General features: G+C 52.9%; 3 protein-coding genes across 4 annotated transcripts in view; all 3 read left to right on the top strand.

Annotated features, from left to right (window-relative positions):
* The window catches only part of LOC130594805 (myotubularin-related protein 8), a 105,237-nt gene that overhangs the window by 20,489 nt on the left and 61,654 nt on the right, over positions 1-23,094 (top strand). The window contains exon 14 of one of the 2 annotated variants that reach the window (XR_008971173.1): positions 3,632-4,541. Coding sequence is in view for 1 of the 2 variants with exons in the window: in XM_057400996.1 (XP_057256979.1) it covers positions 3,632-3,646 (15 nt within the window). In the remaining variant the exon portion in view is untranslated. Of the gene's footprint in view, positions 1-3,631; positions 4,560-23,094 lie in introns of those variants that run through there. The other variant, XM_057400996.1, reaches the window with a different exon arrangement.
* On the top strand, positions 6,828-10,993 carry ASB12 (ankyrin repeat and SOCS box containing 12). The gene is made up of 3 exons (XM_057401024.1): positions 6,828-7,015; positions 9,142-9,993; positions 10,770-10,993. The coding sequence occupies exons 2-3, from the start codon at positions 9,198-9,200 to the stop codon at positions 10,901-10,903; spliced, it is 930 nt and encodes a 309-aa protein (XP_057257007.1). The 5' UTR covers positions 6,828-7,015; positions 9,142-9,197; the 3' UTR covers positions 10,904-10,993.
* Positions 13,342-17,116, top strand: AMER1 (APC membrane recruitment protein 1). The gene has a single exon (XM_057400980.1). It carries the CDS (start codon positions 13,570-13,572, stop codon positions 16,810-16,812), a length of 3,243 nt encoding a protein of 1,080 aa, XP_057256963.1. The 5' UTR covers positions 13,342-13,569; the 3' UTR covers positions 16,813-17,116.

Here is a 23,094-nt window from a genome sequence, read left to right as displayed (position 1 = left end):
TCTTTCCTTTCTAGGTGTTAGAAGAGTAGTGGATGGTCTTCGTAGCTTCTCAAATAGAGAGCTCTGAAATGGTAAATGAGACCAAGACTGGCACTTTTCAGGACCAGGTATTCTGGATTTCATCAGTCCTTGCAACATGTTCTCTACTGAAAATTAGAGATTCAGGCCTGCAGTGAATTTGACTGCTGAAGGATTTGGACACACCACTGGTTAGTCGTAGAAAAGCATTTTGCAGGAGGTTTCTATACATGTTTACACATTGCCTTGAGTTCTGAATTACCATATATTACCTTGGAGAAAGTATAATCATCTTTGCTTATTCCTGAAACATGATGCTGACATCTCCGCATATCCTTCTTGATGACAAGATTACTACAGGTGCATAGAACTGTGAAAGATTACTCCGTATACTGAAAGTATTAGTAAGCTCTTAGTAATCTTGCTGCTTTTGACTTCAGTAACAAAACAATGGATAACTTTATACTTTGAAATACAAGGCCTAGCCAAAATAAAAGGGTAATGGTCTGTCTTTTTAAACATCTTGGATTTAATGTATTAATAATCATTCCTGCTGGTGCTGTAAATGTATGGAGCTGGAAAAGATTCCAGTGTTTCCTGTCTTTCTATGAGCTTATTTCTTTGCAAACCAATTACGTGGAAGCTTTTTAGTTTTGATAGTAACTCTTGGGTGTTTCAAGACCAAAAATGAGAAGCTGTTCCAAGTGCTGCAGCACATCCTCAGGTCTCTGCTCAGCTGGATTCCTTCCCAGAGCTTTGTCAGAACCCCATGTTCACTCCTCACGAAGTGTCCTGCTGACAGTGGCAACTGACTTTATTGTATGTTCCCTAAAAGTGTTAAAGGCAATGTAAATCTGTTTCATAGGAATCTTCTTAGCAAGTACTGTGTAGGTGAAAAGTCCCTGTAGCTTGTTTGTTCTAGTGGAGAATCCATGTGTTGTGAAGCTGCAAAGCTTTTTACGTGGAGCTGTTGAGTGAGCAATGCAATTTGCTGCTTTCCATTTGGATTCCAAGAACTGGGAAGGAGGAGGGATCCTGTTTGCTCTGTTTGTGTAAAACTCTTCCTTTTCCTGAGCATCTCTTGCTTTACCAAGATACCCCATGGCATCACAGTGTCATGCTCTACCTTGTATTTCTCTTACTACTAATAGGTAAAGCACTGCAATGGGCAATGCCTACAATACTCTGTGTTAAAGCTACTACTTGGAAGTAGAAGAGGGGCTCGTGTATCTTCATTTCTCATTTGAAATGTCTTAATGTGAACTTCATAACGCTGGGTTTAAAATTGCTTTTTGTTCTGCAGTTGTTGCCTGTGGTAGGGAAAATCCAATTGGTGCTGTTTGGTTTACAGGAGGAAAAAAGGGAATGATTGGTTGCCTGTGGAGTTGTAGTTAGCTGGTCCTTTTTCACAGGAGAGAAAAAGCAGTTTGTTAAAGCCTGGAGGTGTAATACACTTGTGGCTGTGTCCCCTGTTCCTGCTCTTAGTGAATGCCTTTCATTTAAGTACTTAGAAGAAGAATCCATCTGCGATGTGGGTGCTGCTACCCTGTGAGGATAGGGAAGGAGGCCTCATCCTAGGTACCTGGTTGAGGGTTCTGCTGGGAGGTGAAGGTGCACAGAGCTTCAAGAGATGTACACTTCGAGTTAGTCTTTGCTGGGTTACAGCTAGAAATCTGAAGTGACCTGTGCCTGGTGGTGTGTCAGGTTTGGAGGTGGTGAGCACTGAGAGGGAGCACCCTGGCATCTAACGGAGCTGTAACACCTGCAGGGGGAGGCATTTAAAAGAGCTTTTGTGCCAGGTGCTGTTTTAGTTTACTTGTGCAAAACTGGTCTTTGGATAGCTCCAGTGCCTGATGTTGTGCTCCCAAAGGGATCACTTGGCACTGCTCAGTGAGGGATATTCATGAGTGGCAATTCAGAAGGTGGCTGCTGCTTTGCCCTCCTTCCCTTCCCTAGTCTTTGCTCTGAGTGCTGTGTTGTGCTTCCTATGGACCTAACATGTTACTCCTTACACCACCTATAGGCACTTCCCATGCCTGAGGATGGAGCAGGGATGAAGAATCTGTTCTGAATGTAATAGTTTTATTTGGATTTGTACACAGCACTTGACTAACTGGATGAGGAATGTCTTCAACCAGGTGATGTTGAAATCCGTGTCTTCATAAGCATCTTCAGCACTAGGAGCAGCCAGGTCAGTGCCGGTTTGTGTCAGTGTAGTTGGTTCAGGCAGGGATTTCAATGTCCTTTTGGCACCTCTGAACTGCAGAGGCAATGCAGGAGGAGGGTAGGTGACAATGGTTGATGCGTATCTTATCATTTTTCTGTGTATATTCATCTGTATTTAATGTAGCAGCATACTACTGGAATAACTCGTAGCACTGGATCTAGTCACGTGTAACTGAGCACACATGTATTTTTCTTATTGTCCACAAACTGATCTTTGTAGGAATGTTCCCAAAACTCTGTGCTGCTCGGCTGGAAACTGTCAATGTTTGTGCTGTTTGTCAGTCTCTGGTTTTGTTGGTGTCCCTGTTGAGGGACAGTTGTGTAAGATTGTGGGCGATGGCTATGTAAGTCCTTTTAGTTCATGCACTGCTTAAAAACCCCTGTTGTACCATGTTTAGGGGAGCACTGTGTCCTTTTTCCTCTAAATGTATTTGTTCCATGAAGTTTCACTTGTATTACAGTTTATTTTTATTCCCTATGGAAATAAACACCCTGCCTTTTTGAAGTAAATGACTTCTCTGTTTGATGGTTAATTAAACTCAAAGCAGAACTTCACACTTGGAAGTGTTAAAGACTTGAGTAGTGAGCTTATCTTAAAATGCATCTGGGCAATCCCAGACACAACTACAGGCTGGGGGAGACTGTTTTGAGAGCAGCCCTGAGGAGAAGGAGTGGGGGGGAGGAGGTGTTGGTTTATAAGAAGCTCCCCATGACCCAGCAGTGTGTGCTTGAGCCCAGAGAGCTGGGATGGTTCAGCCTGGAGAAGAGAAGGCTCCTTAAGGGGAGACCTTAGAGCAGCTCCCAGTGCCTAAGGGGCTACAGGAAACCTGGAGAGGGGTTTTGGAAAGGGGCGTGTAAGGACAGAACAAGGGGAATGGCTTTAACTTGACAGAGGGGAGACTGAGATGAGCTCTTAGGCAGAAGCTCTTCCCTGTGAGGATGCTGAGACGCTGTCACAGGGTGCCCAGAGAAGCTGTGGCTGCCCCATCCCTGGCAGTGTTCAAGGCCGGGTTGGACACAGGGGCTTGGAGCGACCTGCTCTAGTGGAAGGTGTCCCTGCCCATGGCAGGTGTTGGAACTTTGAGGTCCCTTCCAACTCGAACAATTCTGTGATTCCAGTTCCTTTCTCTCCAGACCAGATGCCAGGTGACCTCCCTGGTTTTGGAGGGGCTGAGTGCAGCACTGCTCAGCATCTTAAAAACCAGCCACCAAAAGTCATAGTGCTGATGAAGCTGTATTAAATCATAGTATCTTCTGTACACTTTATTACTCTGATTTTTAATTTTAATCAGATTTTTCTTTACATATTAAAGCCCAATTCCTTTTCAGTGTTTTCCTCCTCCTGAAAAGCTCTCTATCCAGCACTCATGGTCAAATCTCTGTACAGGTGGCTCCAGGCTGACCTAAAAAGATTTCTGAGAAGCAAGGAGACCTTTCTTCTGGCCTGCTGTAAGGAATCAAGTCTGACCCATGTGGGCATTGCGTGGTACCTGGTGAAGAGATTTCTTCCTGACAGCTTTGAGTGAAGAACTTGCAGTCCATCTGCTAATGAATGGTATCATCTAAAAATGCTCCTTTATCCAGTTCTTTTCAGTCAGAACTTCAGTTGTGAGTCCAAGTGGAGTTTTTTTGAGTGCAGGCAAAGTCAGGTGAGAGAATCCTCAAGGAAGAGGCAGATCCCAGGTACGAAACATACCCCATGTGGACAACTAAGATGGGCACTGGTGCTGTGATAACTCAGAGCTGTGCAGCACCAGTCCAGCTGTACAATTAAGCACAGCTCTGCACAGCAGAGGGATGATGTGACACGGATTGATTTGATGTGTATAAGGCTGTACAAAATGCTTCTGGATGCCACTTGGATTGGTAAATCCATGTAAACGATTTATGTCTGTGCCTGGAGAAGCCATGGAGGCTGTTTTAATAACAGTCTGTAAAATAAGCACTTGGAGGCAAAAATACACCCAACACTTGGGGATTCTCAGTCCCCAGGTGCTTCAGAGTGTTTTTCCTTCTTGCTAATTTTAAATGTTCTTAATTTTGCAGTGAAATCCTTCATGTATCTAAATGAGCCTTGCTTGCACTTAATTGGATTATTAGCATTAACACTGCCTGCAGTTGATAAAGCTTTAATTCACATTTGGGGAAGCGCTGTCTGACAGCATCTTCATGAGGAGGATTTGAAACTTCCATGTGGAAGCAAACTCCAGTTCTGAGGGGGCAGGTTCCGTTTCAAGTCATTGTAGGAGTATTGCTAAAGCTTGTGGGGTGTTTTTTAAGGGCTGCGCTAGTGGAAGGTGTCCCTGCCCGTAGCAGGGGGTTTGGAACCAGCTGAGTTTTAAGGTCCCTTCCAACCCAAACCAGTCCGTGACTCTGATTAATACACCCGTTAAACTGCAAAGAGCCTTGGAGCCCGGGCTCTGGAGCTGCTGTGGGTGCGTTTGCTGTAGGAAGGGATGGTCTTTAGGTGTTCGTGCCCTCTCGTGGTTAATACCTGAATCACCCAGCTCCAGGCTGGGTGGTGAGGAGGTGGCCAGCAGCAGGCAGAAGTGCTGGGAATGTGCAGGTGTTTCCACTGGCACGAAGGAAACTCCCCAGTTCAGAGACTTTGCTGTGGTTTGGCCCTGACTTAAAGCTCAAAGGCAGGAGGCAGAAGCATCACCACGAAGTAACTGCATGTTTCCAAACATAGGGGCTGTCGATAAATCCTTAATCCCTGCAAAATGATTTATTTGGTCCTGCTTAGCACTGAACTTTTAAATTGGAATGCTTAGGGCTGTTAAACCTGAAAGCTCATTACCTCGCTCGGCTGTGTTAATAGCTATAATCTTTTTAATGGAAGCAACTTGGTTGGATGGGATTTACCTTCCCAAAAAACCTTCTTGATTGGCATTAAATACACTTCTGCTCTTTAATTCTTCCCCAATTAATGAAGAGCTGACAAAAGGAGCTGCTTTGCCTGCAGCACAGGTCAGGTCAGCTGGCGACTCCAGAGCTTGAAGCTCAGGCAGGAGGTGAAGGTTTCTCCCAATCCTCTGCCTTCTCTGATGTTGGAAGCATTGGGAAGCTTCTCCAAAATGGGTCAGACTCATCTGATTGGGGTTTATCTGAATCTGCTGATTTAAATATTCATGCAGGACAGTATTTAACACAGTGCTGTGGCTGTTCAGGGAGCACAGTGAGGTGTCACTTCATGTTCTTCCAGTCGAGGGTGGATTTATCAGCTAGTACTTTGTAGTTTGTGCTTCATTAGTATTTGGTTTAATCTCTGCTCCCTACCAAAGAGCTGGTTCTGAGCCTTCTTTTCTTGTTTAACAGCTAAACAACAGCAGTAGCAACAAAGGAATATGCAGTTTATTATTACATTTTCCACTCAAGGGTTTCCCTTTCATCTCTCAGTTCCCTTACAGTTCCCTGCAATTCATGTTTTCTAATGAGTGTATTCATTTGTTGTCTGTATCCCCTTGTTTTTCCCTTTAAAACACACAGGATCTTTAATTGCTGCTTTTATGCCTGCATTTTGTTGCAGGGGTTTCCAGCCAGGCATGGCTTTTTTACCTGCAGCATCCCCATTGTGGCTGTAGCTTCTTGACTCTTGATAAACCCTGAACTCCTGCTTTTGCTCTGATGTTTATCCGTATTTTTCCTACTCCATAATTCCATCTATAATGTTGACTTTGGAAAATTGACCTTTTTGAGGTAACCTATTTTTGAGTGAATTTGGAGAGAGTGAAACTATGAGGAAGCGGAAGTCTCAGGCCTGTGAGTACTGGCGGTTGTCCTGCTCTCTGTGTTTTCCACAGCGTGCCTGCAGACTGTGAGTGTGATGGTGGCTGTGGGGACACCACAAATGTTTTGCAGAGCCCTGATTTTACTCTTACATCAGTGGAGATATTTCTGCTGGGTGATTTGGTTCCCCTGTTGTTATCTCGTCCTGCTGATAGCGCTGCCTCCAACTGTCATAGCACTCTTGCTCCACTGCTGGGAAGTTTGGAAGAGTTTACAGGGAACTGGATAAAGTAGGATTGCACTTACCAGCTGACAGCTTTTGATAAGGCAGCCCCGCCACTGCTCCCTGTAGTTTTGTTTGCCCCTGTGAAGCTTTCTGCCTTGCTGTGTGCTGCTGAATTTCATGAAGCCAAAGCAGGGGTTGGTTCTGGCAGGTGGAGCTGGGGGGGGGAGGCCTGAGGAGCAGCTTGGGTGAGGAATCTGGACCCTCCTCAGTGCCTTTTGTCCTCCCTATGTTTAATAAACAACTCTGGTTGTTGCAAATGGTTGTTTGCATGGCTCTGGAAGTGGAAAAGGCAGTTGGGCGTTGGGTTAAGAGAGAATAAATAGGGACGATTGGCAGTGACCATGGTAAGTGGAGGCTGATGGTGCAGCAGGGAGTCAGACCACCGGTACCCTGTGATTCCTGCAAGGGAAGGGTGGAACAAACACTGTGTGTGTGCTCAGAGGGGTCGAGCAGCCCCAGCACCTGTCCCAGCCCCCCCACCTCACTGCCCCTCTCTATATTTACCCAGGGGGAGCTTTCCAAGAATGGAAGTGGTAAGATAAAACCCCCGAGGGGCTAAAATTAGCCCCTGCGCCCTGGCCCGTCTGCCCGCGGTGGCATTTCAGCTGTGAGCTCCATAGCCTGCGCCGCTCCGGCCGCACAGAGGCAACGTCCACCCCATCACAGCAGGATCCTCTCTCTTTTCGTTGAAACCAAGGGAGGACCTGGCCATGGGACCACCGCTACCCCACTAACCCTGGCTCTGAGCATCACCAGGTAAGGCACCAGCGTAACGCTGCCCAGGCAGCATCGGGCAGTCAGAGGTAACTGGGAACCAGCTGTAAATTGTGTGTTCTCTGTCACCTTTGGCTCCAGTCAGAACCTCTTTTTGGGGTGTCTGAAGATGCACAGCTTCCATCCTGTCAGCTCAGTTTGAGCTCTTCTGGTTGAGGAGCATCTGTGAGCTCCCCATGTGAACACTTATACTGTCAAAGTGACATCCCTTTGGAAATGTGTGTTCTGTGGAGTTATTACTTTTCTAGTCTGTTTTCCTTGGGAATAAAGCTGGGCCTTCTTTTTGAATTGAATCTGCACTAAACCCCTGCCTCCATTAGCCACGCTGGTGAGGGGGTCCAAAACTCCAGAGCTTGTTATATTATAGAACCATAGAATGGTTTGTGTTGGAAGGGACCTTAAAGCTCACCCAGTTCCAAGCCTCTGTAAGGAATGGGGCAGCCACAGCCTCTCTGGGCACCCTGTGACAGCGCCTCAGCACCCTTGCAGGGAAGAGCTTCTGCCTAAGAGCTCATCTCCGTCTCCCCTCTGGCAGGTTAAAGCCATTCCCCTTGTCCTGTCCCTATGGGCCCTTGTCCAAAGCCCCTCTCCAGATTTCCTGGAGCCCCTTTAGGCACTGGAGCTGCTCTAAGGTCTCCCCTTAAGGAGCCTTCTCTTCTCCAGCCCAGCTCTCTCAGTCTGGCTCCACAGCAGAGCTGCTGCAGCCCTCAGCATCTCCGTGGCCTCCTCTGGACTCACTCCAGCAGCATGTCTAATGAGTAATAGTAACATTATAATTCCTATATACCTTGTCTGGGTTAGTGCAACCGGTGGAAGCGCAGCAGAGCTCTGCTGTCACTTGCTGTCCTTACACTTAACCCATTTGAACAAGCTGCAGTGTGGCCTCGTGCTGGGGCTCCTCTCAGCCTGCACGGCTCGCCTGGGCAGGCAGATGCAGGCCAAGCCTCCTGTGGCTGCTCCATTTGCAGAAAGAAGCTGATTCCTCAGTGCAGCTCCTTGCCTCACCCAGGGCAGGATCAGAGCTGCCTGGGGACATGTAGCTCTGCTGCTGCTGCTGCTCCCCAGGGGAACCCGAGCTGTGACCCGAGGGGTGAGGAATTCCAGCGCCCTTCCCGGCGACGGCACTTCTAGCTGCTCAGGTGCCGGCCCGGCCATTGCATTCCTCTCCCTGCTGCTGCCCGGCCATGGTGAGGCTGGATCCTGTGTCCTGGAGATATGTTGGGGTCCAGTCCCAGCTGTGTTGTGACCAGTTCAGTGTCCCCTCGCCTTCCATTGCCCCACTGCAGAAATCACAGAACCCAAGACTGGTTTTGCTTGAAGGGACTTTAATGCTCATCCAGTTCCAAACCCCTGACCTGGGGTGTTTCCACTAGAGCAGGTTGCTCCAAGCCCCACCAGCCTGCCCTTGAACACTTGCAGCCCAGCTCAAGCAGACAGGAGAGAGTAGGGGGTTTGCCAACTCCAAACATCAGCATAGTTTTGGGAAGGGTGATGCTCAAAGTCCTTTAACTGGCCACCATTGTATTCACCTCATCTGTTTTGAAATGCAACCCCTTTGAAAGTGGCAGGGTGTGAAGTCTTTGTAATGCTGACAGTACAGCATTAAATGATTATAAAGATAATAAAGTAAAAGCCTGGGGGCTCCACAGGCAGCATCTCAACTGCAACACCAGATTCAGGTATCTCAGCATGTTCTCAATCACAGCATTTTAAGGGAGGTGGCCCATATATGTGCTACAACAGTGACCTTTGCCTTAGCTCTTCAGCATGGATTTCTTCGCCCATGGATGCAGGGCCATAAGCATGTCAGCAGCATCACAACCCAATATTATTTGTCTTTTTGAATCATAGAATCATTTAGGTTGGAAAAGACTTTTAAGATCATCAAGTCCAACCATTCCCCAGCACTGCCAAGGCCACCACTCACCCATGTCACTGAGGGCCTTGTCTCCATGGTACGTGAACACTTCCAGGGATGGTGATGACTTTTTGGGAAGAAATGGAGAGCCCTCCTGAATTTGCCATTCAAAACACTGCAACAAAAGGGTGGTGCTGGTGCCAGGGGCTGGTTCTAACCCAGTGGTGGTGCTTTTGTTGTCGTCCCACAGATCTGTGGCTTTTCCCTTTATGATGAAAGTGGCACACAGGAGGCAGACCAACGAAAATGAGCCTCATGGACATCACCAAAATGTTCTCCATGCTCCAGCCCAAAGAAGATGAAGACGACGACAACAATGCTGAAAGTGAGGAGCTGAACCAAGCGGTAGCAGAGGACAACCACCAAACCCTGGAGAACCTCTTATGGCAGGACAGGTACAAGAGGGTCATCAACCGCCAGAGCGGCTGGGGCATCCCCAGCACGCCGCTGCGCCTGGCTGCCACGCGGGGCTGTGCCCGGAGCATCAGGGTGCTCTTGGCACACGGGGCAGAGGTGGACAGCCTGGATGTGAAGGCTCAGACCCCGCTCTTCATCGCGGTCAGCAATGGCCACCGGGAGTGCGTGAAGGTCCTGCTGGAGGCAGGGGCCAGCCCCTGCGGCAGCATCTACAACAACTGCTCCCCGCTGCTCATCGCCGCGCGGGACGGGAACGTGGACATCCTGCAGCAGCTCCTGGACCACGGTGCGGAAACCAACGTTCAGGCCAGGCTGCCCCAGTGGGTAGCCAACTCGGTGGCTTGCTCCGGTCCTCTCTACCTGGCTGCTGCATACGGGCATCTGGAGTGCTTCAAGAGGCTGCTGCTTTATGGGGCTGATCCCAACTATAACTGCACCGAGGAGAGTGTGATCGCCCACATCAAGGAGCCCAAGACTCTGCTGGAAACCTGCCTGAGGCATGGCTGCAGGAGTGAGTTCATCAAACTGCTCATTGACTTTGGAGCCAACGTGTACTTGCCCAACATCACGGTATATGAGGCCACACCACGCAATGAGAGCCTGGAGCTGCTGCTGCAGGCAAGAGGTAACTTGTGAGCGTGACCCCGGGGCTGGAAATGAGGATTCATTCTCTATCTGGGTGCATGTTGCTTCAGATCCCCCTTCCCTTCACCTGTGCTTCCCACCAGCCTTACCCAGGCTTTCCCACAAGCATCAACTCCCTTTGCAGCATCACTTGACTTGCCTGGGTCTCTCAAACTCTGCAGTGTTATCACTGTTTTACTCTGAATTCTTATTCCTCCCTGTTCCTCAATGGTTGATGTGCTCAGGCTGAAAGATTAAGTCACCAACTGTGAACAGAGCAAGAGAAGGACATCACAAGTCCTGGAGAACAGGTCTACCACCGGTGACTGGGTGGCTTTGCTACATGCGCTACTGCATGCCAAGGCCTCACCACCCTCATCTGTTGAGTTAGAGGCTGCTTTTCACCATTCCCCTCCTTTCTGCTGTTCAGCTTTGGCCTTCCTGTACTGCCTATGTCCAGAAAAAATGCACTTAGGTCTGTGTGAGGGTGGAAGATTCCATCTTTGTGTGCCTGGCTCCCGTAAAACACACGCTGCAGAGCTTGAGGCTCAATCCAAGGTGTAAGCCCATATAGCTCTAGCAAAGACATTGCTTTTCATTAATTTATTGAATTAGTATTAATTATTATTGTTGTTGGCATTATAATTTCCATTATCACTGCCATTATTATTATTTTATTATCCTTTGCTTAGGATTATGACTGTGTTGGAGGGGAGTGGGGTTGTGTGTCCTGAAGGTAACCATCTGCCTCCTTTTTCCCTCCCTCTCCTTTCACAGCTCATCCCAAATCCTTGATGGCTCAGTCCCGGCTGGCCCTGAGGCGCTTCCTAAAGCCAGCTGCCCACCTCCATGCCCTTGGCAAACTGGAGATCCCAACGGCCCTGGCAAACTACCTCCAACACCAGCCATGACACACAGGCCAGTGCGAGGGACGCCTGCCCTGTATGTGTGCTGAGCACCCACATTAAAAGCTGCTGTGACACCTGCTCAGTGTGCAGCCACCTGAATTTGTCATCACAGAGTCATTTCTGCATATGAGATGTCTCCAAAAAGCAGTGCCCAGGCAAAAAGATGGGAAGGAAAGAGCGGGAGAAAACAGAGACCTGAGCTCCTGGTCTGCATCAGGGTGATGGTAAAGCAGGGTCTGGTTTAGCTGGGTTTGACTCTAAACCCTCTGCACTGAAGGGTTTTACATCTCTAGTTGATACTGGTTGGAGAAGGGGGTGGGAAAAGGTGTGCAAAGTGGAGTGAGGTGAGTAAAGGCTGCTTTTACCTCCTTTCCTCCTGGGTAAGAGTGGGATGGAGGGAGGCACCATCAGGCTTTATGACCTCAGCTGCTTCTAAACCCCCTTTCCCAGAGGTTTTGGAGTGCCTCTGTTCAGCAGCCTGGCAAGCACTGAAGGAATCCTGGACCTGGCCCAGCCCATCACTGTGCCTGTGTGCTCTGGACCTCAGGGCACAGTCAGTGAAAAGCCCAGGGGCTGGGATAAGACCCAGAGGCCAGAGTTGTTCCCAGAGGCCCCAGCTCTGTCTCTAAACATCATGGGTTCATGTCATAGCCGAGCGGTTTTTGGGGTTGGGCAGGGGCTGTTGTTTGATTAAAAATGTTCTTATTAAACTATTGTGACCTGTTTCATAAAATATCTCTTAATCAAAGAACCCAGCATCCTTTGGAAGGGAATTTCAGGCTGGAGCAGGGCATCCAGGCAGGGATGCTGCTCCCACTTTCCATGGTTCTCTCCAGCTCTCCTAACGAGCAATGGGGACAACGCTTGGACATCAGCAATTGCCCTCACTGCCTGGAGGAGCTTTGCTGGCTCTTCCTGCTGCAGGGAGTTGAAGGATAAACCACACCGCTCTGGACAGCGTTTTGGGATGGAGCAGAATGCAGATGGCTGAGCCCGTGCAGCCCTAGCTGCATCCCACATGGAAGTGCTGTCAGGGCAGAGGCACATGGCCTTCAGGAGCTTTGAGGATTGCTCTCTGCAGAGCACAGGCACGTTTCTCCTTGATGTACGGGCGTGGGAGGAGCTGAGGGTGTCTCCTGTGCTCGGGTGTCCACGCTGCCAGTCTCGTGTGGGGCCTGTGTGTGGCTGCAGGGACACGTGGAGCTCTGCTGGAGGAAGGAGGTGTCTCCGCTGCCGGGCTGCTCGGCTGGGGCTGTGCGGTGGGCGCTGTGAGCAGGGCCCGGGCGCTGCGCTGCGAGCTGGGTGCGCGGGGATGGGTGTGCCGGGGCGGGCGTTAGGACCCGGTGCCACCCGCGGCTCCGCTGACGTCAGGGAGGCCACGCCCTCGCCGTGACGCAGGCCCCGCCCCTCCGGCCGCGCCGGGCGGACGCGCGGACCCGGCGGCCCCTCGGCCTGGGCTGCCCCGGGCCCCGCCGCCCGCCCCGGCCCCTCCGAGCCCCGCGGGCCGCGCCGGGCCCCGCCGCGCCGCCGGTGAGTGCCGGGGGTTGGGGAGGGGGGGGGGGGGGGGGGTCGCGGTTCCTGCGGGCGGGCCCGGGGCCGCCGCTGCCTCCCGGCGCGGTGGTGGCGGCGGCGCTTCCCCGCGGCTCCGGGCCGGGGCCTCCCGCTGCCGTGCCCAGGGTGCACTTGGGAGTGGGGAGCCGGGTCCCGCCGCCCCCTCCGCAGGGCCCAGCGCCGGGGGGCGGAGCGGGGCTGGGGTTAAACCCGTCCCTGGAGCGCTCAAGGCCGGGTTGGACGGGGCTTGGAGCAACCTGGACTGGGTTGGGTTGGAAGGGAGCTCAGAGCTCACCCAGCTCCAAGCCCTGCACGGGCAGGGACACCTTCCGCTGGCGCAGGTTGCTCCAAGCCCCGTCCGACCTGGCCTTTTCACGTATTTATTGGCTCCAGCCTCAGGTTGGCAAAGGGGACGTTATTATTTCAGTTCTCATGTTACCGACATCAATCCAGGATCAGATTTAAAACCGCCCTCTCTGCTCCTGGGATAATCTGATCAGGGCGGTTCATTGTGGGCGCTTCGGATGCAGTTCCCTCTCGCTGGAGAGACGGTTTGGAAAACAACTGCAATCCTCTTAAAAAAAAGCTAACAAGTGCATTAGAGCAGCTTTCCTCCTGGGCACGTGCTCAGCGTGAGCTGCATCCTGGCTGGGTCCTCATCGGAATGCTCCCTGTAGCTTGGCACTAGGTGTGGGAGGGCTGGGATGGGGTTTGGCCGGTGTTGGTCCCTGTCCCAGCCTGTCTTTGCCAGCTCAGTGGCGGATGGTACCTGAACCTGGTGGCAAAAGGGCCGGGAAACCAAAGGACTTGGAGGGAGGTGGCTCAGGGATGAGACCTGCTTGTCACTGGGAATGGTTTTCCTACACTTGTAAGCTGCTGCATTTGGGCAGCGCGATGTTTTTATGCCCGTTTTAAGGAATGGAAGGAGCTGAGTGGCTTTTGGAGGTATTTGCAGCTCCAGTTGGAGCTGGTGACCAAGGTCTTCACCTCTGGCTTTGCACCATCCGCTGCCCTCCTCTCACATCTCTCCCCTTTGTCTTTGCTTTAGCTCAGCTGTGATGCCTCAATCTCCGCACCCGGAAGAGAACTCCACTCCCAAAGTCATCCTTTCCAGCTAGATGCACCCAAACCGGGCTGCTGCCATGGAAACGGGCTGCACGGAGGAGCCTGCCCGGACCAGGACACAGTCGGTGGCCTGTGCCAGTGACCAGCAGCAGGAGGAGAGCGGGGACCAGCTCCCTGAGCAGGGCAGTGCCTCCATTGCAGCCGCAGAGCCGCAGCCGGCACCTGGGAAGCTGAAGAAGACGGCGTTCAAGCTGTTTGGAGGGAAGAGGAGCATCTGCACGCTGCCCAGCTTCTTCGGGGGCAGGAGCAAAGGCCAGGGCAAGGCAAACTCTAAGAAGGGCCTCAGTAAATGTAAGACCCACGACGGGCTCAGCAGTGCTGCTTATGACAGAGGTGGTGGGGCGCAGCTGGAAAGCCCCGCGGAGGGGAGCAGGGACCTGCATCCCGGCCCTTTGCCGAGCTCCCAAAGCGCTCACGTTGCTGTAGACACCAGCGCCAGGTTTGATCTTGGCCAGCAGGATGGCTCGCCGCCCGGGAGCATTGAGGGCTGTGAGAAAAAGCCCAATGGAGATAAATCCTCTTTTCCCAGACCCAAAAAAGGCCTGAAAGGGTTTTTTAGCAGCATCCGGCGTCACCGGAAGAGCAAGGTGGCCGAGTGTGAGAAAGCCGAGCTGCCCGAGTGGAACGGGGACACCGAGGAGGCCGGCAGAGCTCCCGGAGGGGCAGCGGAGAGCCAAGGTGCTGCGGAGGGAAAGGGACTGGCACCGGCCTCTCCTGGCACAGCCTGCCCAGGGGGCCCAGAGGATGAGCACTCCATGGGCACCGCTGATAACTGTGGGGAGGCTGAGCCCGGCTGCCTGACCGCTGCTGAGGGCAGCTCTGAGTGTGACACGGCGACAGTGCCAGGGAAGAGGGATGCTCTGGATACAAAACCGGAGTCTGATGCTGCTGTGTGCGCGGAGTTTGACCATGGTAACATGCTGCTGGCTTTTCATCCGGACTTCATGGACAACGACCCCCCCTGCCTCAACTCTGGGGACCTGCTGAGCCTCATCCTGGGAGATGCCGCGTCCCTGAAGAGCTTCGACTCCCTGACGGGGTGTGGAGATGACATCGCTGAGCCCGACATCGCCGAGAGCACCATCTCTGTGGAGCGCAGCAGAGATGCTGCGAAGCGGAGCTCCTGCTTGGTCACCTACCAGGGCGGTGGGGAGGAGATGGCCATACCCGAGGAGGCAGAGGAGTACCTCCACCAGCTATGGAACAGCAACGTGGCAGGGGACAGGAGCTACGGAGCCCAGGTGTCGAGCAGCAGCCTGGAGACCCACGCCTCGCACGAGGCTGAAGCCCACCCCTACATAGGGGATGCGATGGATGGCGTTGACCTCCTGACGCCACAGAGTGACCAGCAAGAGTCCGCCCCTAACAGTGACGAGGGTTACTACGACTCCACCACGCCGGGGCCGGAGGATGACGCCGGGGATGGGCTGGGTGAGCTCAAGAAGGATCGTCTGCCCCGGGACAGTTACAGTGGTGATGCACTTTATGAGTTCGACGCGCTGATGAGTCCCTCTCACGGGGAGGAATCCCTGTTTGAGAGCAAGATCTCCCGCCCTGGGATCTTCAGCTACTTCTTGGACTTCTGCCTCCCTGCTGAGAAGAGCCTGATCCAGATGATTGATCAGAAAAGAGGGGTGATGGAAATGGAAGAAGAGGGGCTGGTGGCCATTCAGAAAGAGCTGCTATACTGGGAGCTGCAGCGGGAACCGGTCTTGAAACGCCTTGATGCTCCCAGCAAGGAGAAGTGTCCCCTTGAGAAGCAGTGTGTTGAATGTAAAACCAGAGCAGCCAGCTCAATTGGCAAAAAGAGTGGCCTTGGTGGTGAGCAGGTGGCCTCGCATGCCCCAAACAGAGGGGGGAACAGTGCGGGTTCAGTGGCTAGAGCTGAAAATCCAGAGTGGAGGGATTTTCCAGGGACTCTGTGTCCAGAAAACTGTTACAACAGCCAAAAAGCTGGAAGTTGCCTTATTCAGCTCGTGCAGAACAACCCGGGGTTCGAGTCAGACCCAGACCATGGGTTGTTTCGGGACTCCATCCACGGCAGTGTCGCCCCAGCCAAAGCAGGGATGTTCCCTGGCTACAGGCTCCCAGAGGATGAGGATGGTGATGGAGAGGAGATCTCCAGGAGCAAGCCCCAGGAAGGCAGCGAGCCCGAGCACGCCGTGAGCTTCTCGCAAGCGCTGGTGGAGTTCGCCAGCAGCGGGACCCTCTTCTCCAGCCTGTCCGAAAGCCTGGGCAGCTCGGCCTCTGGCTCTTCCTTCACCCAGAACCTCCCTGCCCTCCCCACCATGGTCACCTTCGACGTGGTCGACGTGGAGCAGGAAGGAGAAGGGGAGTGCGAGCAGCATCCTGACATGACTGCAGGCGAGGACATTGCCGAGGCCTTTGAGGACAGCTACGGGCAGAAGGAGTCGTTGGCAGAATGTGACGAGCGAATGTCCCCGGGGTTCGCCCCCGGCTCCTTCCAGAGCTGCGACTGGGGCGTCACCAGCCTGCCCCGGCACCTGCGCCTGCACGGGCTGAGCCCCTCCATGGTGCCGCTCTCCATGGACCGCAGGAGCCGGTCGCTGGACACGGAGAGCCTGGAGTTTGAGCTCGCCGAGCCCCAGGCTGCCAGGAGCGGCCCCCAGCCCGGCCGGCTCTGGGCGAAGCGGGACGGTGGAGCGCGGAGGAGCAGGAGCAAGGAGGAGGGCGAGCTGGCGGCTCCCGATGGCGGGTTGAGCTGGCCAGGCTTGCAGCACCTCCAGCACGACCCTGACACAGGGATGGAGCTCTGGGGGTTCGCTCCGGCCACCACCATGGGTGGTGCCTGGGAGCCCCCGGAGCAGCCGGGCTCTGTGTCCCCTTTCCTGCCTCTTTCCCAGAGCATCTCTGGGGAGACTCCGGAGCCGGAGCTGAGCAGGCACCCGCTCAGACCCCACAACTTGCCTCTGCAGCCCGGCGCGAGGTGGTCCCGGGAGGCAGCCGGTTCCTACAGGTACCGCGGAGAAGCCGCCACCAAAACCTTGCCCCATTTGGTACCCTCGGGCGGGACGGAGCCCGAGCTGCCCCCGGGCTTCGGGTTCTCTTGTTCCCCGGAGAAACGCGGCAAGTGCAGACCCGTGGGCATTGCCCAGGGCGTTCCGCAGCATCCCAGCGGCTCCACACAGAGCCCGGAGCGCTGCGGAGAGCCCCTGAAAGGCAGAGCCCCCCCCGGCACCCGCAGCGCTGCCCTCAGCCGCACCGACCCCGAGTAGCTGCTCCGGGGAGGGAGCGGCAGCGGTTACAAAGGGAGGGAGGAAATAAAGCAGTGAGTGACTTGAAACGAGACCTGGGCTGAGGAGCTCCTCTGCTGCAGCCCTGGCCGTGCTCTCGGTGCTGTGGGTGCTCTGCCAGGGCTCGGGGTCGCCTGCGGGATTTGTGTTAACACTGGGGCACCTTCTTATTGCCCCCGTGCGTGCTCGCGTTGCTGCTGGAATGAGTGCTGGGAATGGACCCGTGGCAGGGTTGGGGGTTTCCTGCAGGGTTGGAGCCTGGGGGAAGCTGTTGAGGGAAATCAGGGTGGGGGGGGTTCTTCCTCTTCGTGGTGAAACGTTTTGGTTTAGGCTCATGCTGAATGTCTCCATCTCAGCCTCCGTTTGGGGAGGAGGGATGTTGTTTCCAGAGCGAGGATGGAGGAGACTCAGCCGAAAGGGGAACTTTGCAGTCACACCCTTATTTATTACTCCTTTTCCCTGGCCCCAAGGAGAGCAGGAGCTGGCGTGTGCGTGCTCATCCCGTCCCCAGGTCTAGTTTTGATTTGCTCAGAGATGCCACGCTTGGAGAGATGTGCCGTCCCTCTCAAGAACGAAGTATTGGTCCCTTCTTTGTCGTGGTCTGCCTTCAGTGTAGAATTCCAGTTGCAACCTTTCCCATGCATTGTCCCACGCTCCTGGCCTCTCCCACGCCATGGGCACAGGGATGAGGTCTTTGGAATAAGCTAACTCTGCCTCGTGCCTGTAGCTGTGAAGTTGCAGGTGTTGTTACTTCCTTCAGAAGGAAGATCTGGGGGTTGGTTTCTTTAATTTCCATTACTTGATGGTTGCTTTCTTTGCATAAACTCATGCGAGGGAAGTGTTCTGATGGTTGGAACACAGAATGTAACGGCCTCAGCTGGGCTCCACGGCCTCTTCCTCCCGACTGGAGGGGACGGAAGAGCTGGAGGTCGCTGCAGGTTTGGGATTTGGTTTTCCTGTTTGAGGGAGCGTGGAGGAGGGACGCGAGCTGGGACAAGCTCCTGCAAGCGTCCGCTGGAGGCTGTTGGTCCTGGAGGCATCTCCCGTGTCCTCACCCCATGATCTCAAACACACGTCTCTAAACCAAACCTCCCTGTCCATGACTCTCGAAGCTGCTTCCTCCCTGCCCTCCCTCCCTGGATCCTCATTTTCATTCAGTTCCTGACAATGGGATTTGTTCTCCCCCGAGCTGCCCCTTTTCTGTTTCTCTTTGCAGCAGAATTTGTAGCATTAAACGGAACGATCACGAACTGAAATTCCTCCTGAGCTGCCTCTGGTGTTTTCTCCCCTCTCCGGAGCAAAGTGCGGGGCAAGGGGCAGCTCTTCCTGGCCCTGACCCACTTTTCCTGCCAACTCCTGCTGCTCTCTTGACCCACAGCCCTGCAGGGATGTGGCTCCTGTTGGAAACCTCAGCAGCTCCCTGGCATCGCCGGATTTACAGGCCCAAGGAGCTGGTTGGGGTTTGGTCCCCCCCCACCTCCCAAGCGAAATGAGGTGCTGGTATTTCCTATTGAGAAGTGATTCTTTACTGCCTTGTCCTTGTGTGTGTTGAAGGAGCAGGGAAGGGCAAAGCCAGGCTTTGCCTGCCTGCTTCTATCTGTGTTTTCATCTCTGAGCAGACTGATGAGGTTAGAGCAGACCCATCTCTGTATCCACGGGCTGAAACCTCAATTTTCCAGGGTTTTCATCCCAGTCCTGCTGCAGGGAGTCACTGCAGTGCCACGTTTCTTTCCTCCCATCCCTTTGCACATCCAGAGAGGATTTCATGGGACAAACCTGGCTCTTGATGCCGCTCCTGCTCCACATCCCCAGCCTGCAGAGGAGAACCCGGGTGGCCATGCAGGCATTCACAGCCTCTGCCTGCCCTGACAGCAGCTCCTTGATGGCGTTTTAATTACTCTTTCATTTCAGCCTGTCACCAAAGGCACCTCGTGGGTTTCAGGGGGTTTCTTGTAGCATTTTGTGTCTCCATGGTGCAGCCTTTGCCAAAGTCTTGGTGAGGTGTGGAAGTGTCTCGGTGCTCAAATGAATGTTCCGTCGCAAGCGCATGTCTCTAGGGATAATCCTTCTGGTTGTAGGTACGTCGTGGGAAGGCTCAGTGCAAACAGCTTCTAGACTCGAGTGGGTGAAAGCAATACAGCCAAGACTTGATAATCTGACTTTATACCAAAGGTTTCTCCCCTTAATTGGATGGGAACTAAATGAAGCAAAAATGGATTGGCTTTAAACGAGCTTCCCAGAAGCGTTTTTGGAGCTCGTTTGCTGCATTATTGGCATACTCTGCTCCATTAACCCAAAGAAATGAAGTTTTCAATGTGCTAACCCAGCCTGTAAATTATCACTGCTGTAGAGAGACTGGATTTCAGTGCCTAACGTGCTGCTCCTCCTAAACCACCCGTCTGTCCTGGGATAAACAGGAGCAGGCCTTCTGGTCCTGATCTGGATCCAGCCGTTAGTCAGATCCTGCCTTACCTGAGGAACTCAGATCTGAGGGTGGTAGTGGAGGCTTTAATGAAAAAGGGCTTCAGATTGTCTTGCCAGGGTGTTAAGGGAATTTCCCCTTGAGGAACCCCTGGAATGCATGGGAGGTTTTGCCTCAAAGGGATGAATTATGGCTGTTAACCTGCGATGAAACCACTGACGTTGGGTCAGTCTACCAAGTAATTCTGTATTGCATTTTGGGGACTTTAGGGTTTTTTTTTGTTTGTTTGTTTGTTTTTATACACTTAAGAAAATGGTCGATTTTATCTATTTTTGTATAGTTTGGCATTTTCTATTCATGGGGAATCTTCACGGACTGTTCCTTTCCTCGTGTGCGGTGTCTGGTGAAGCGGTGTGGTTCACCCCTTCCCATGGAGAAAAGGCAACTCCTGCTGCTGCTCCCACTGCCTGTGCAATGCAAGGAAATCACCTCCTGTCACCTCATGCTCCACTCCATACCCGGGGCCCACTCCGAAACCCTGTTACCAACAGCCCTCTCTGCACACACCGCTGGGACATCTTTGCTTTCAGCAGCTTTGTCACGCTCATCAACTGCTGTTTCTTACTTTTTAAGCTTTGTTTTCAATCTGAATTTGTGGGTTTTGGTGATTTCTCCTTCAAATGTTGTCTTTAAACCCCAAAACCACGGATTTCAGCCAGGGTTTCCCCTTCTGTCTGCTTAAATTCTTCTGTCCAACTGGGGCTTTACTTAACTCCCCAGTCAGGAGATGCTGTGGGTTGGTGCATGGTGATGCTCTTGAAGCCAGGGATGAATTTCCCCTTGGTGCTCCCTGGCTGGGCTGGGAGCTTGGCCATGTCTGAGGATTGCTCTTCCCATAATCCCAAAATCCACATGGGATTAACAGGGCTTTCCACCTTCTCTTCCTCTCCTGCCATGCCAGGCTCCAGCCCCAAGCCGCCTGCATTGCCAGCATCAATAAAGCATCTTCCTGGAATAACACCACCTTGAATTTTGGGATCAGGAATGCAAGGAGAGCTTCTGGTAAGATAAGACCCAACACCAGTCCATGTGGCTCTTCTTGCTTGTGTTTTTCACTTGATTGAATGAATGTGCTGCTTTGTTTGCTTGACTCTGGAGGAGCTGTTGCAGCCCTGCGCAGAGGTAAGGGCTGAAATAGCTTCTCTGCAGAAGGCTGTGGTTGTGAGCAAACAGTGATGAGCAGCAAGAAAAGTAAGTGCTGACAAGCTAAAAGATTACAGCCCAAAGCAAGTTTTTTCCTCTTCTTGCCCCCCACCAACGCCAGCAGAGAAGGCAACTAGTGCCTAGCCGTTGGGCTCAACTGCGTGTCTTTAATAGCTCTTCACCCACTGGTGTTTGGCTTTGGATGGGGTGGGCAGGTCGCTCAGCAAACATTCCTGGGGCGCTCCGACCCGCGCCGCCTTCCACATTCCCTCTGCCCCTTAAGGCTCCCTCCTCTCCAGCTGGAGCTTCCTGCTCCTCTCTGGGTGCTGAGCCCTTCTGGAGGCCCCGCTTGGGTGAAGTGATGAACTAGAAAAGCCTCTTGGTAATACAGAAATACAGTGATTCCCCTTGGCCCAGCCGGGGCCGCGCTGCCCCACTGCAGAGCTGGGACCGGAGGCAGCTCCTCCCCAGTGACCAACTTGTCTGAATTTGGGGTTATTTCGTTTTCTTTCTGGTCTCATTGCTACTTGTCCTTTCAACTTTTTAATGTATTGATTGTGTTTCAAAATGAATGTTCCTTTCACTGAATTCTAATGAATAAACTTCAGATTTTTAGAGAACATTGGATTTCACTTGTGGTTTGGTTTCTTCCTGCTTATTTTATGCTTGATTTAATCTTTCTTCCCCTTCTATCTCTTGATTATTTGCAAGTGAAGTGGCTTTTCAGTGGGAGAAGGCAACAGAAGAGATGCTTCAGAGAGCACAGCACGCGGCTGCTCCGTACCGCACCCTGCCAAATGAACCCTGCAGAACATCCATCATTTAAGGCACCAGCCCCCAGAGGTGAATTTTTCCTCTTCATTTCTCACTCTGTCGCTGCACTTGGCTGGTGGCCGGGGCTGATGTGGGTGATGGAGAGCAGAGATCGTGTGGCTCTGAGTTAATGAAGTGTCACTGGTGGGGTCCCTCCTCCCAGGGTTGAGCCAGCACACGGCAGCGAGCCGGGCTCCTTCCCTTCCAGCAACATTCCATAGAATCCCAGACTGGTTTGGGTTGGAAGGGACCTTAAAGCTCATCCAGCTCCAAACCCTGCCACAGGCAGGGACACCTTCCACTAGAGCAGCTTGCTCCAAGCTCCTGTGTCCAACCTGGCCTTGAACACTGCCAGGGATGGGGCAGCCACAGCTTCTCTGGGCACCCTGTGCCAGCGCCTCAGCACCCTCACAGGGAAGAGCTTCTGCCTAAGAGCTCATCTCCATCTCCCCTGGGGCAGGTTAAAGCCATTCCCCTTGTCCTGTCCCTACATCCCTTGTCCAAAGCCCCTCTCCAGGTTTCTTATTGGCCCCTTTTGATGGTGGTGAGGATATAACAGGAATTTCCATGGCATCCATGGGAGCAGGAAAACCAGTGACAGCTTCGCCTCCCTCTCTTCCCTGTGCTACTTGGTTGGCCTCACCAGTAGGTTCCTTGGTGTAGAAGGGGTTGAAGGGATGATCTGTTTTTCTATTAAGCAATAAGCATTTCTAGGGAAGCTCATCAGCATTATTGTTTTGTAGCATTAGTTTCCTGGTCTGTGAGTTTCTCCAGGCTGTGTCTTTGTATCCGGCTCTGCTGGGGCTTTGTGTGTACCCCTGGGCGATGGCACGTGCTCATGGGCACTGCTGAGAACTGCAGCTTCCCCCACCTAATAGCTGATGAATGGCTCATTCCTGATGGGTTTTAATTAGCACCGCTCTGGGTGATGAGGTGCTCAGGAGTGTGTAGGGAGCATGTGGCTGATGATGGATGGGGCAGGGTGCGGAGGTGAGCCGAGGCGCCTGCTCTGCTGGATGAAAGAAACCCATCCGTCTACATGAGTCCTGCTTCGCCCCCTCCTCTTCCTCCTCAGCACCCAGCCTGGGAGACTTCATCGCTGGAATTGGGGAGGAAAGCTGAAATAGACACCCTGAGCCAAGTGATAGCTTTGGGTGAATAGAAACAATGACCAAGAGCAATGGGGATGCATCACCCCATGTGTGCATGGGGGGCGGAACCTCTCCTGCTGTTAGTGCAGACACAATGCTCCCCAAACTGTCTTCTCTGAGCATCTGCAGTCTGAGGTGTGATGGAGCACAGACCAGAGGCAGGGTGAGGGGCAGGCAGTGGTGAGAGACACTCGCTCAGGGCTCAGCTGCCTTTGGGGCAAATTAAATGAGGAGGCTGGGGGAGATGGGGCTTTTCCCTGCCCAAACAGCTCTATTTGTGATGGCACCTGCTCTGCTGGCCATGGGGTCCTGCTGCAGCACGTGGTGGGCATGGTGGGTGTCTCTGTAAGGTTGATGCAGATACCAGGAGCATCTTTCCCACCCAGCCTGCTCCGAGTACCACCGGAGGAGAGCTGCCTTCTATCCTGGCAGGAGCTTGGACGCTGTTTCATGCATTCCTCAGGATCATCCCAAGGTCTCAAAATGTATCAGAAGGCCCAGAAGACCGCTCCTGCTTCCCTCCCTCCCCTCCTCAGGCAAAAACTGCATTTGTAAAGAGCCGTAATTATCTTAGTGCTGATGAGCTGCTACATTAACGAATCTGGAGCAGCCACAGAGCAAACCCTGGCTGCAAGGTGGATGCTCTGGGGAGGCTTTGTCTTTTCTCACTCCATC

The sequence above is a fragment of the Pezoporus wallicus genome, unplaced genomic scaffold, assembly GCF_028554395.1.
Source record: "Pezoporus wallicus isolate ANWC-B61680 ecotype Strahan unplaced genomic scaffold, APGP_CSIRO_Pwel_v1 contig_8803, whole genome shotgun sequence".
NCBI classification, from domain to species: Eukaryota; Metazoa; Chordata; class Aves; order Psittaciformes; family Psittacidae; genus Pezoporus; species Pezoporus wallicus.
Note: the sequence above shows the minus strand (reverse complement) of the source record. Positions and strands in the feature narration are given on the sequence as shown.

Bases quoted from the DNA above. Each gene is read 5' to 3' on its own strand.
- ASB12 (XM_057401024.1), top strand. From the start codon at position 9,198: ATGAGCCTCATGGACATCACCAAAATGTTCTCCATGCTCCAGCCCAAA. The intron at 9,994-10,769 runs GTAACTTGTGAG...CTCCTTTCACAG, and splicing joins GCTGCTGCTGCAGGCAAGAG to CTCATCCCAAATCCTTGATG.
- AMER1 (XM_057400980.1), top strand. From the start codon at position 13,570: ATGCACCCAAACCGGGCTGCTGCCATGGAAACGGGCTGCACGGAGGAG.